Here is a 13456-nt window from a genome sequence, read left to right as displayed (position 1 = left end):
GGCCGCCGATAAGATGGATTTCCCCCTTTCCAGGGGTTTCTGTGCCGTATTCCAAAGATCGCAACGACCCCTCTGAGTGCTGGTCGTTCGATGAGGGCTTGGACCAACCCAGCCTGGCCCTCCCTCAGTGGCAGCGAGGCAGAGAGATCCTGTTTGGGCCCGAGGCCCACCTCTCCCAGGGTCTGTCGCGAATGGAAGAACCGCTTCTCTCACTGGTCCCCAGGTCTGGTCCTCTGACCCTCCTGAGCCTTCGTGCCGCAGCGGCTCAGCTGGCTTTGTTTGCACATTGTTGAGGGCTGAGTAGCGGAGAATGCCTAATCACCTACTCATATTCCATCCTTTAGAGGCCCAGTCATGGCCTTTGTCAAACGAATCAGACCTCAGCGTTGATTAAGAATGGCTGATAGTAATACACCAGCATCAGAAGATGTTTTGGTATCCAAGAGGGCTCACCACAAAGTATGTGTTAAATACCGAAAATGTACTGCACCAGAATCTGGTGTGGTTTAATAATTCTGAAATGATTTAAACAGGAAACAAATGATGGGGGCAAACGCGCGCGCGCGCACACACACACACACACACACAGCCTAAAGGCACCGAGTGTGGCAGGCATGGAGCTGGCTATCACAGAACATTCCGTTAGTTGTATAATTTTCTTTGCAGCATTCAATGTAGTAGGGAGGCCACCCCACCTCACCCTCCCGGCTTGGTAAGTTTATTCCTTTATTGATTTTATTTGAAATAGTGTCTTTAATTTAAGAACATCTGTCATCTCAGCTTCTTAGAGACCCTTAGGGGATGGCTTGATAAACGGGGACCACCAGAGTTCATTGGGACCCACTTTGGGCTTGGCACCATTCGCGAATGCCAGATCAAAGTAGCGGAGCGCGAGATAAGGCGGAATGTGGGAGTGTTGGTGGTAGAGCCAGTTTAGGTTCCAGTCCTCGCTGCCAAAGCTATAAATACAAATGACCAATTTAACAGCACGAAAGGACCACCTACAAGACCTCTACCTGGGATGTAATCAGTCGCCCTGCGCCTTCTTTCAATTACAGAATCCCTGCCACGTTTATGGGGACTTTTAATGTGAGCATCACAGTTTTGAAGGCCATGCCATTCTGACGATGTTGGATCTGAGGGTGGGAAACCGTTAGCTTGAATAATGGCCGCACAAGGTTACGCCGGCCTGAGCTGTAAACTGGAGCCAACAAGAGGCTACTGGGGAAGGAAAACAACAACAGCATAAAACACCAAAGCACCCCCACCTCGAACAGAAAGCGTGCAAGGAGGAAGGCTTGGACCCCACGGAGACGGCAACTCCAAAAAAGTGTTGCCGCTCAACTGACTTTCCGTTCTGCTCAGGAGAGGAAATTAGTGAGGGGCAGGCACCACAGGGTCACCAAACATCACTAGTTCAGGGCATTCTGTGAAGGGCAAAGAGAAAAGCAAGAGAGAGGGAGAGAGAGAGAGAGAGAGAGGGAGAGAAAGAGAGAGAGAGAGAACTCCAGAAGAACAAACAGATCGCAATCCAGTGTGGCAACAGGATCTGCTTTACAAAAGCAAACTGAAGTCATCCTGATTGTTAAAAGCACGGAAATGCAACTCATGTGAAAACGAGCCAGCTCATGAATCAACCGAGTTACACACGACTCCTCCGGCACGAAGAATGCAATTGCCTAAGACGTACGGATGACTCCAACGGAAACCCAGCTGCCATCAGGTCGAGTCCCACTCAGGCCGACCACTGGGGAGGAGGAGAGCTGCCCCTGATGGTATGCGAGGCTGTGATCTTTCTGAACGCAGAGTGCCTCATCTTTCTTCCACGAAGCGGCTGGTGGATTCAAACCCCTGGCCATTAGGTTAGCAGCTGAATGTGCAGCCCATGCGCCATCAGAGTTCCTTCTATGAATGATAAGGGCCCCGGATAGAAAACTAGCTTTCCTTTGAAGTACTACGCTGTTCTCTAGATGTACAGGGATCCCTTCTTTTTCCCGTGGTTATTATGTGATACCTGCGCTTGCATATTACTGTACTTGGGGGACCTTCTTATGCCACCCTTTCATTACATTCCTAAACCACTAAAATCTTAGACCATTAGATTCTTAAAACACGACTTATTCATTTTTAAACACGACTTATGCCACTCAGACTTTTGCCAAGAGATCAACACCCTGTGTGTCCCATGTGTACACATCCAAAGGGACAGATTCAAAGTGCATCTCAGTGCCCTGGGTCTCTAATCTGGCCTTCTTAAAAAATCAGTAACTGGCTAGTTATTTATGTGAGAAAAAGGAGAATTAGCCATTTCTCTACTCTTCCCTCTCTCCCCCACCCCCAATGGCTTATCTAGTCCTATAAGTCTAAAGAACTCTATAAGTGTGTTTCTTCCTGAATTTTATTGCCTTTGCTCAACTCCTTCGCATCATTTGCCTATATTCCTGTAAAACAGCTGAACAGATGGGCTTCTCGGCTCTTGTCCATCTCTTCTTTATATCTCTGTCGGACACAATGTATCTCTTAGCGGCCATGATGACAACAACAAAACGACTCTTCTCTCATAAGCAAGACGAAGCAAACCCAACGTGGCCACGTCACTCCTATGCATGCCAAGAGCGCTTGCCAAAGCTTCTCTGGCCTACAAGGCAACACTGCGAGACTTTTGTGGCCTTAGCTGGTCATACAGACTCTTCTTTGTGACTGTCTATTCTTCCATGTGCCCTGTGATCTCCCTACACGGAGTCACCTGCCAGTTCTCTTACCATTTTGAGACCTGCCTCGCTTTTAGGCTGCCGGGAACGCTCATCAGCGCTTTGTCGGCCGAGTCTCTTAGTCCCCAGTTTCCTCATCTGTGTGGAGCGTGGTGACTGAAGAGTTTGGAGAGTTTCCTTGAGAGCTAAAGACGGGCAGTGATGTGGTCCCCATGTGCTGGCATCCAGAAGCACCCCGTCAACCCTGTCCTCGTCACCTTTGCTCGTTTCCTGAAAGTCCGCACAAGAACATGGCTTTTGCTGACAGTCTCCCCTGGCCGACGTGGAACTGTGCGGCATTCTTCTCTCTGGTTCCCTGTGCCCAATAATGACCTGTTGTGCAGTCATTTCAATAGCGAGGGGATTTTTCACATTTTAGCACCTCTAGGTTAATCTGTGAGATGCTGACAGTAATTTTTCCTCGGAGACCATACTCATTGCTGAGTTGCGCGGAGGTGATTCCAACGGATGGCAGCAACGCCATGTGGCAGTGCAGAAGAGCCCAGAGCCTTTTCTGGGCTGTAGTCTTCCTGGAAGCAGATGGGCCAGGTCTTTCTGTGGAAGAGTGGCTGGGTGTGTTCACGGGGCCCACCTTTCAGGGACCAGCAGCGTGCTTACTCTGAGTTCCCTCTTTCTTAGGAAAACATAAAATGACCGTGCATCTCCCTATGACTGCCCCTTTGCGTGGCAGGAAGCACTCCTATAAGTGAGCTGCTCAATAATGCCTGTAATATTTGGTTACCTGAGGGTTGGTAGTGCATACTGGTGGGGATGGGTCAGGAACCCTTAAAGTTCTGTGAACCAGTGAAATAGCTACATAGAAAGGGAACTGCTATTGGAAGTTCCCGAGTCGTCAGGTGATACCCGGTCTCAGAGGATGACAAGTGGGCAGAGTCTCACTCTCGGAATCATGAGAGATGTGGCCCGAGTTTCCAACACAGAATGCCATCTCCTCCCTGTTACACTAACGTACACGAAAGACTAACCATGGCCACACCCAGAGCAAAGGTGGGCATGGCGGCTAGCTCTCGAAGCGCTGCCTTCCGACAGCCCCAGGTCCAAGCTGAGAAAGTAGGGAAAGTGATGGAACTGGCATGAGGAAGGCCTGGGGACGACACTTCTAGCCCAGCACTGCTGATTGAAGTGTAACAAGAGTCACATTAAACATTTTAAAGTCTCTGGTAGCCACCCATGAAAAGTGGAAGCGCTCGGCACAATAACCACAATGCATTTTACTTATTTAACAAACTGGATCCAAAATCGTGTCCGTGGAAGTTAATCAAAGAGGACTTTTACGTATTTTAGAAAAGTCCCAGGCAACCATTTGGCAGTTTCCAGACCAGCCGCCTAGGACATTTAGTACAGGCAAACCAACGGGCATATCAACACTACACTGATTTTAACATGCAATCAATACCTTACCAATATATATGTTACATTCTCCCTTTGTTTTTCTTTACAAATGCGTCAAAATACGATGTGTGTTTTATATTTACAGAATATCTTGATTCCAGTTAGCCACATTTCAATCCCTCATCCACTTGATACACACATGTGGCTAGTGGCTGACATATCAGGCAGCTTTTTCTCTAGACTTTTCTAGACTTTTCCTCTCTCTCTCTCTCTCTTTATTTTCATACCAACTCTGGTAAGAGATGAGATAAAAGTAACAGGCTACGGAGCCTGGTCTTTTGCACTGAGCAGTTTGGAGATATTTAAGATTCTAACAATACCATACATTTGCATTTTAAAATTATTTAATAGAGTGCTCGTTTCGACAGCACATATATTAACATTATTTAATAGAGTGGTAACTACTCCCTTTACATGGTAACTACTTCATTTTAAAGGGTCCCCAAATCACATTTTTAATTGATTTTGTTTTTACGATGATTTTTAGTTTTCTTTCATAGCCTCCCGGCCTCCCTTTTCATGATATTCATGAATGGAGAGCAGACTGTATTCAATTATAGATATTTCTCCAAAAAGTTTCTGTGAGAGGGACAGGAAGTCAATGATTCGGATTAGTATCTGCAGTATCTACAGTGCACCACAAGGTCTACTACGAAGTGCAGTTTGAAAAAACATAACTTGGACCATACTTTAAAAGTGAACAAAGTGATTGACAGAAAGTGATTCTGAACTTGGGCTTCACATGGGAAAAGGGTTTTAAAAAAAATAAGTACGGATGTCTGCTCTGGCCCCTGGAGATGCTGGGGTCATTGGTATGACCTTCAGCCTTGATGTCTAGATTTTTAAAAATCGTTTCCAAGTTCTTCGACGTTAAGAACCACTGCTTTCTTAGAACAGCTCACTGGAACCACCTCCTCCTTCTACCACATGATCTAGTTTCTTGCATTCATTTTCTCTCTGAGCAGAGCAAAAGTTTCCTTAGAATCTTAACAGAGAAGCAGCTAACATACAACTTTGAACCGTGGTTGGCAAATTATTTGCCTTAGGTACTAAAGATGGTTTTCAAGGTTCTGAATCAAGCTATAGCACTTAAACCCCAAACATCAACAAGAATGAACTCACAGTAAAAATGCTTTAAGATGCTATCGAGTTTGATGAAAAGTTTTACCAAGCTGTCACACATGGAAGGCAGGTTACCCAGATATGCACACTGCACAATTACGCAGAGGAAGAAAAAACAGCAATTAAAATTAAAAAATAGTATCTAAGTATATGAATCTACTTCCAAATTCAACAGAGGTCAGAAGCAGAATTAATAATTGGTGGTAAGCAAAGGGCAGTATTTCATAGTTTTCTATAGTCCAATAGGTTACATTTATATGGTGCAACGAGGAAGTTGTGAGTTTTATTTTGATCCATCTGCTAGAAAGCCTATTAGTTACAGTTACATTAATACGTAAAGAGTTGGTATCGCTGCTTGTCTGCAGATGGCACTCTGCCCAACAGCACGAGTGCCCTCATAGACGAGGTTCAGCAGTGGCCAAAGGGGAACTGGGACTTCTCTGGCTTCAAAGCCGACAGCCCTCCTCATGCAGGGGCTTGATGAGCATAGCGTGCATCCAGGAGCAGCTGGAACGGAGTCCCTCTGACTCAAGGACTAAGAATTTCTCAGCCAATTCCCAAGGTGGCTTGCCCATACTTTGTGGCTTCACCCTGATTAACAGTTTTTGTTGATGGTGTGCTATCATGGGGCCTTATCCAGTAATAGAAACAGCATGTTGACATATCTTCCAAATGTTCCTCCATGCATCTCCTCTAGTCTTCTAGCAATGATAAATGCTTCCTCCAGTCAATCCATCCTATTTCTGTTTCATAGCTCAAGCTGAATTTGAGAAATTAGAATAGGAAATATCGAAAAGACATTACACTTACAAGTGTACGGAGAGTGGTCAATGAAAACGTTCCCTATGTCTGCCAAGATCACGGGGGATGGAAACTAGCCTGGTAGGATTTCTAAATAACATGCCAAGTCCCATACACAGCAGCCCCACCTACTAACCACAAAGGGCTGGTGTGTGCCAAGTGACTGGGTGTGTGACATCCACCTAGCCCCAATTTGCCTTTCCGCAAAGGAATGGAAAATACAGCACATGTTTCCAAGTTGATAACGGATAAAGCCAGGAGGATAATCATTACCCACCTGTGTCCAGGCTGACCACAAAGCTGAAATGCATGGCAGCATAAACCTTACACATCCGTCACCTGTCAGTTAACATGCACCACGATGAACAGCTCCATGAAGAGACAAGGACAAAACCAAACAACGCTTGGCCTTCAACAGTGTACCAATACCGGAGTGACTTTAGATGATTTAAGCGACTGCAAGGTGACATGAAGTCCAGGCACCTTGCATGTGCAGGTGAGATGCACTAATGGGATCGCAGCAGCTGCTTGAGGGCAGCCCCGCCGGGATGGCCGGGCTGTCGGCCTGAGACTGACCTGTGCAATGAAGGACGTTTCAAGGTGTTAGGAATGCATGCCCACCCAACAAAGCGGCCTACCTTTCTGGAAGAACTCTTCCAACTTGTCTTTGAAAGGCTGGAGGTACTCTTTGGGAGACTCCTTACACACCACCATCATCTGCTTCTCGCTAGCTGTGAAAAGAAGGCCAGACGTCAGTTCAGGTAAGAACTCACACATTTGCCGGGGTCCTACTGCCAGCCAGGCGTCATGTTTAGCAGGAAGCTACCCCGTCTGCAGAGCCCTCACCAGTGTTCATCCACAGTCCGGAAAGAAAGCACAAAAACAAACCGCGAGCAAATAAACCCCAAGACAAACAAGCAAACAAAGAAACACATACACATTAATGAGCACTCTGTACCTGCCTTTTGGGACCGGAGACAGATCATCTCCAACTTTTCTTTTAAAGATGCATACAAACCTTTGACAACCTTTATAGTTTGCCTACACTTTTTGTGTTTTGTTTGAATGAACCTTTTCTTGGCAAAGAGAAGAGTCATTTATTGTACATATTTATCTCATGTTCAATGTTACACTTTGGCGCAGTAAGCCCTGGTGTCTCTATTTGTTCTTTCCAGGTAGGCGTTTCCAGTCTTTAGCCAGGACATACCTAAACTTGGCTGGCCCCAACAGATTTATCAATGCATCAGTTGATTCTCTCTTAACTGCTATTTTGCTATTTTCGTATCAATTGCATATAATTTCTATTGACAATGCAGATGATGATTAATGAAACGTTTTAAAGTCAATGCACGTGGTGATTGCGTTTTTTATCAGCCCAACAGAATCCTGGTTCTCTCCTGAGATCACTGGGACCAACCAGTGAAGAGCTCCAAAGAAAAGTGAGGAACAGAGAGTCAAGGAGGCACTTAATCCACGGGGAGGGGGCACGCTGGGAATCCTTACACTCCCTGCTTTTGCTCTGATTTCAACTAGGCCATTTGCAGAGAACGATTTTTCATAAACACTAACAGCATAAGGTAAGCTATGTTTGCACCTGGGCAATCAGGACACAAAGGAAAGCCAGCCAAGACAGTCTCTAAGGCGCCTTTCTCCCTAGCCAAAGGAAGCTGAAGATGGGGATTATTTCCCCAAGGATAAAAGCAGAAGGGTCCACTGCTTGCTTGCATCACAGAGGTGATTGCTGTCACCCTCCCTATGTTGCGGCTGGCGGGGCAGGTGGGGGGAGGGGGAGGAGGTAGGGGGAGAACCCATGAGGGCGCCCATCAAACTTCCCGGGTCATCAGTGGGGTGGTAAAGAACTTGTATTTGGAATGAGGCCTACCCGGACTCAAGTCTGATTGCTCATCCGACAGTGGTGACCTTCGGGCAGTGGCTTGTTTTACTTACCTGCAAGTGGGGATCCTCTCAAACGTATGATAAAACTCAGAGCAAACTCATTGCTGTCTAATTCATTCTGACTCGGGGTGACTCAGCCGGACAGAGTGGAACTGCCCCATAGCGTTTCCAATGCTATCATCTTTGAGGGAGCGGATGCCCACATCCTCCTCCTGTGGCGTGGCCCGTGGGTCGGCACCCTTGCTGGTTTGTTTCAGAGCTGAGGGCTTGGTAAGCACGGGGTCACCGGGGCTCATTTCCGGAGGGGTAGAATCGAGTGAGGTGTTACACGTGTGTGCTCTGCCAAGGGCCTAGCATGAACAACCATACCCTGGGGATAATTTGAAATTTCTATGACTTAGGAAACATGTCACCGCCCCAAGGGGCAAGAGAGTCATGACTGGGGATCATCTGTAGACGTCTGTGTCCGGGACAGGGGTTTGCTGTTGCTGAGAATTCCAATGAAGCAGCGGGGCAAACTCCCGGGGCAAGAAGAAGCAAACGTGACACAACCCCCTGCAGGCTTCAGAGCCTCGCTCACTGCTCGGACAGGAGAAACTGAAGCCAGGACCTGTGGGAGCGAGCGAGCGAGCACCACTGCTGAGCCTGCAGGCTGCTCCGCACCTGTGCAGGCTGGGGCTCCCACATGCTCTGTTCAGATGAGCCTCCTCCACACGATGGAAGGGGAGCACGGCCCTGGCTGTCCCAGCCCTGCTACACGTTCCGGGGCCGGGCGGCCTGCCCGGCTCTGATTTACTAACTCCGCTCAGCCAGGGATGCTTTCTGGCCGGCAGATGGGAGACCTGACGACTAATTACTGATGACACCAGAGACTGGCAATGCGAAAAGCGGAGAGGTCCCAGACAAACCCACAAACGCAGTCTATCGTCCAACTAGTAGACGCACGTGCAGTATTCTAGACCACCAAGGTTGTCTCAGATACGGCTGTGCAAGGAGAGTCAATGTTAAAAGCTCCAGTCACAAGAGGCTCTTTCTCTCTCTTAAAAAAGAAACAAAACAAAATCAAGCAGAATTAAATGCACATTAATTGCTGAAATTAGCTCCAAAGAAGCACTCAGTGCAAGAAATGGTGAGAGATGAAGCGTTACAAATCAACTCATGATGTAGTTGTGGGGCGTAAAGGAAAGAGCAGTGCCTTCGTTAACGAGGAAACTTTTAGGAAACAGTTGAGTTCAAATGAAAGAAAGAAAACCAGAGCTGGCCTTGAGAGTCCTAAGCTGAAAGATGCTAGATGGCTAAGGTGATAGTTGGTTGTTTGGTTTTGACCACAAAGAACAAAGGGATGGCGTCTACGGAGCCACTGGAAAGGGGGGGGCACATCTGACATCACATACCAAAATCAACACAGAATGGATCAAAGACCTTCACTGTAAAAATGAAAACTGGAAAGCAGTGTGAAGAAGACCCGAGAGCAATGCTTTGTGATGGAGTTTTCACCAATGCCTTTCTAGAGAGGACGCCAAATGCACACAGAGGAAAAAGACAAGCCAGGTAAATAAAAACGAAAAACTCTGCTCTTTGGAGGATCCAATAACTTTATAAACAAAATGAAGCGACAACCAGGAGATGGGGAGAACCATTTATATCTGATTAGGGTTCGATACCCAGAGCGCACCCAACATTTCTACAACATAACAACAAAAAGGTAAACAACCCAATTAAATAACGAGCAAAGGACTTGAATAGACATTTCACCAAAGAAGTTATATAAATATTTGATAAACACAAGAAAATATGTCAAAATAAAACAACAACAAAAAACACCCAAATCCACTGCCAATGAATCTCTTCTGACCCAGTGTCCCTGTAGGACAGGCTAGAATTTCCCCTGAGTTTCTGAGACTGTACATCGTTACAGGAACAGAAAGTCTCCTATTTCTCCTATGTAATGATTGGTGGCTTTGAACCACTGACCTTATGGTTAACAGCCCAACATATATTAGACCCATAACAAGATATCACTTCAAACACGCTCGAGTGGCTCTTACCTGGAAAATAACAACGGAAGATGTAGAGACATTGAAACCATCCTCCATAGTTAGGGTTAGAAATAGAAACTGATGTGCTTGACACAAAGGATGTATGTATGGATCGTGATAAAAGCTGTACGAGCCCCCAATAAAATGATTTAAAAAATTGATATAGCTACTGTGGAAAACATCATGGTGGTGCCTCAAAATGAAAACAACACCCCCCACCAAAAAATAGATAGGATTACATTTTACTAAGGAAATTCCATGCCAAAGGATTTGAAAGAAGGGGCACAAACAGACAGTTGTATACCAGTGTTCACTTGTACACCAGTCTTGTTCACAATAGCCAAAAAAAAAGGTGAAAAGATCACCCACAGATAAATCAGTGGTGCAGGAATACTTCTGTCTGTTTGAAAGCACTAGCATGTCTGAGTACCAGGATGCTAGGCCCTGGTCTTGGGGCCCAAACCCCACTTCATCGAGATGCTGTGCCCAGGCAATAACTCCCACGTCTGGTCCTCCCTCGGCTCCCATGACTGGGCAGGTCTAGTCCAAAGTGGTCTTGTAGGACACCCTAGGAAAAGTAGGTGCCCAGGTGCCCCTGCCTTGGCTCAGGTGCTCTTGTTCCCCTAGGCCCACACCACCCTCTTCCTGGGTAGATTCTCCTCATGGGTACACTGGCCTTCCTGGTAGCTGGCTTAGCAGAAAAGGTCATTGTTGCTGGGTGGAACATGGCTTAGTATGCACCCCAGGAATTGGCAGTGGGAGCTACAAGAACCACATACTACAAGGCCAGTGTACCAGGAGCCCTTTGGAGTTTGGATCTACGTATTTGCACGAAGGGGAAATCACATTACATGCTATTTCACAGAAAGTTTTGTGGGCATTAAGCAACACATACCTGTGCAAAAGCGCCAAATTCACAGGTCAATTCTGAGTCACGGTGACGCTCTAAGACAGGGTAGAACTGCCCTTGTGGGTTTCTGAAATGGTGACTCTTTATGGGAGTAGAATGCCTCATCTTTGGCACACAGAGAGGCTTGTGGTTTCAAACTGATGATCTTGCACCGTCAGCTGTCCAATGGGTGACCCCGATGCCACCAGAGTTCCAGGGGGCTTATAAAGTTCACGGGAAAACGCCACTATCTTTTAATTCCATCTTTCAAGCAAGTTTTGAAGCCCTCTCATACATCTAGACATGGAATGGACTCAAGCACAGGTACCCTGGCGAGGCTGGCCCCGGGCCAGGCGGTGTTTCTGTCTGCCGTGCGCCCGGTCACTATGGGTTGGAATGGATCGGATGGTATCTAGTAATGATGACATAAGGAAAAACGAGGCCCTGAGACACGCCACGTCACGGATAAACTTTGAAAACAAGCTGAGTGAGCTGCGACATAAATGGACAAAGATTGTGTATGGTATCATGCAAATGAATTATCCAGAGTAAGTGAATGCCTAGAAACCAGATGCAGGTGGAGTGGGGTCTGGGGAAGAAATGCTTCAGGGGGTCTGGGTTTCTGTTAAGGGTGGAGAAAACGTTTGGAAAAGGATAGGGTTGGTTGCCGCATAACATGGGGGGCGTAATTAATATCACTGAATTTATTTGCTAAAATACTTGAATGGTGTATATTTTGTTATATGCACTTCACCACAATTAAAATGTATAGCGAGGGCAAGTTAGATATAATTAATGTATACAGGCAAGTTTTAGAAAAACGAATCATATCTCTTTCCCTGGGAATCAGTGAAGCTCTATTTCCTCATTAGTTGAGCCCATTTTTAGAGGAAAGGAAGGTTTTATGTAGATGTCCCACTATCTGGATAGTACAAAGCGTTAAGCAGTTGACTGCTAGTCTGAAGGTTGATGGTTCGAATCCATCAGCGGCACCTTGGAATACAAACAAGCCTGTTGGTCTATTTCTGAAAGGTCGGAGCCTATGGAGTAGTTCACGGCACAGGGATACGTGTTGGGAATGACCGGAAGAAAACGAATAGCAACAAATTAAGTTCTCTTATCTATAATTCTATCTCTGCTTACCCAATTCTTATGCTCCTCATGATATGGTACAGTACCAGTTCTTCTCTTGCTAAGTTTTACAAGATCTTTGTTTCTTTTTCCCCTTTGAGCTTGTTGCAGCAACTGATGGGATTATTTGATTACAGAAAGTTTTGGTGGCATAGCCATGGGCTTTAGGTGAGAGACACAGTTAAGAATGAGATTATAACAATCTAGAATGTTGGGTTAAGAGCTTCATATTAATTAAATCCACTCAGTAAATTCATTAATCCTCTCAAATATTTTCAGAAGGATTACCATGTACTAGTCGCTGTACTAGTTGTGGGGTTACACGTGTGAAAATGGATTAAAATCTGTGGTCTCCGACAACGCAGTGAACGGGCCGCTCGCAAGCATCTCTATATGAGTATGCTGCATTATGATTTCTTCTTGTAATCCCGTGGCTGCTATGTGGCATCTAGTCAGTTCCAACGCAAGCCGACCCTATGCACCACACTGTGCCACGCTGCTTGGTCCTGTGCTATGCGGCATCTAGTCAGTTCCAACGTAAGCCGACCCTATGCACCACACTGTACCACGCTGCTCGGTCCTATGCCATCGTCCCAGCCATTGTTGTAGCCACTGCATCGATCCACCTGGTGAAGTTTGTCCTCCTTTTCCACTGGCCCTCTACTTTACCAAACATGATGATGGTCTGCAGGGACTGGTCTCTCTTGAGAATGGGTCCAAAGCACAGAAGAAGAAGTCACAACCCCACTAAGCCACCAGGATATAGATATTTATAAGAGTGAATACAGAGAGCTACAGCTAGGAAGAGAGCAGGACAAATGAGGGAGGTGAGGGTGGGGCCTTCCCACTAAACTTCCAAATTCACTGCCATCAAGTCAACTCCAACTCAAGGTAACCTGAGAGGGTAGCATAGAACTGCCCCTGGGGGTGGGGTTCTGGGGCTACAAATCTTTACAGAGGTAGAAAGTCTCATCTTTCTCCCTTGGAGCGGCTATTGGTTTCAAACAGATGAGCTTGCCGTTAGCTGCTCAACTCTTAACCGACTACACCACGAGGGCTCCTGGGGCTCTCCTACAGCTTCATTAAATCCTACGGGACTCACAAATGTTTGCTGAGTCACTGGGTGTGTGAACACTAAGCATGATGCTGTGTTACGGAGTGTGAGCTCCCAAAAGACAGCTTCTAAAGAGACCGGGGTGTCCCGTATGTCCATTTAACATTTCTTCCTCTAAGTATCAGAGGTAGCTTTGTTTGCTCTAGAGACATTTGGAATAAATGATTTCTTATTCTCAGGAGACAAGGTGGTTCCCAGTCCGATGATGAAAATACGCATGTAGGTTACACAGATCCCGATTGAGACACCGAAAACATCACCTTCTACATGTTCATCTGCTAGATGCTCCGGCAAATTTTAG

At 46.3% G+C, this 13456-nt stretch overlaps 1 protein-coding gene across 2 annotated transcripts in view; it reads right to left on the bottom strand.

Annotated features, from left to right (window-relative positions):
* The window catches only part of FMN1 (formin 1), a 429794-nt gene that overhangs the window by 99105 nt on the left and 317233 nt on the right, over positions 1-13456 (bottom strand). For both annotated transcript variants that reach the window (XM_075530963.1, XM_075530964.1), the window contains one exon: positions 6725-6817. In XM_075530963.1, the coding sequence (XP_075387078.1) occupies positions 6725-6817 (93 nt within the window). The remainder of the gene's footprint in view (positions 1-6724; positions 6818-13456) is intronic.

The sequence above is a fragment of the Tenrec ecaudatus genome, chromosome 14 (genome assembly GCF_050624435.1).
Source record: "Tenrec ecaudatus isolate mTenEca1 chromosome 14, mTenEca1.hap1, whole genome shotgun sequence".
NCBI classification, from domain to species: domain Eukaryota; kingdom Metazoa; phylum Chordata; class Mammalia; order Afrosoricida; family Tenrecidae; genus Tenrec; species Tenrec ecaudatus.
Note: the sequence above shows the minus strand (reverse complement) of the source record. Positions and strands in the feature narration are given on the sequence as shown.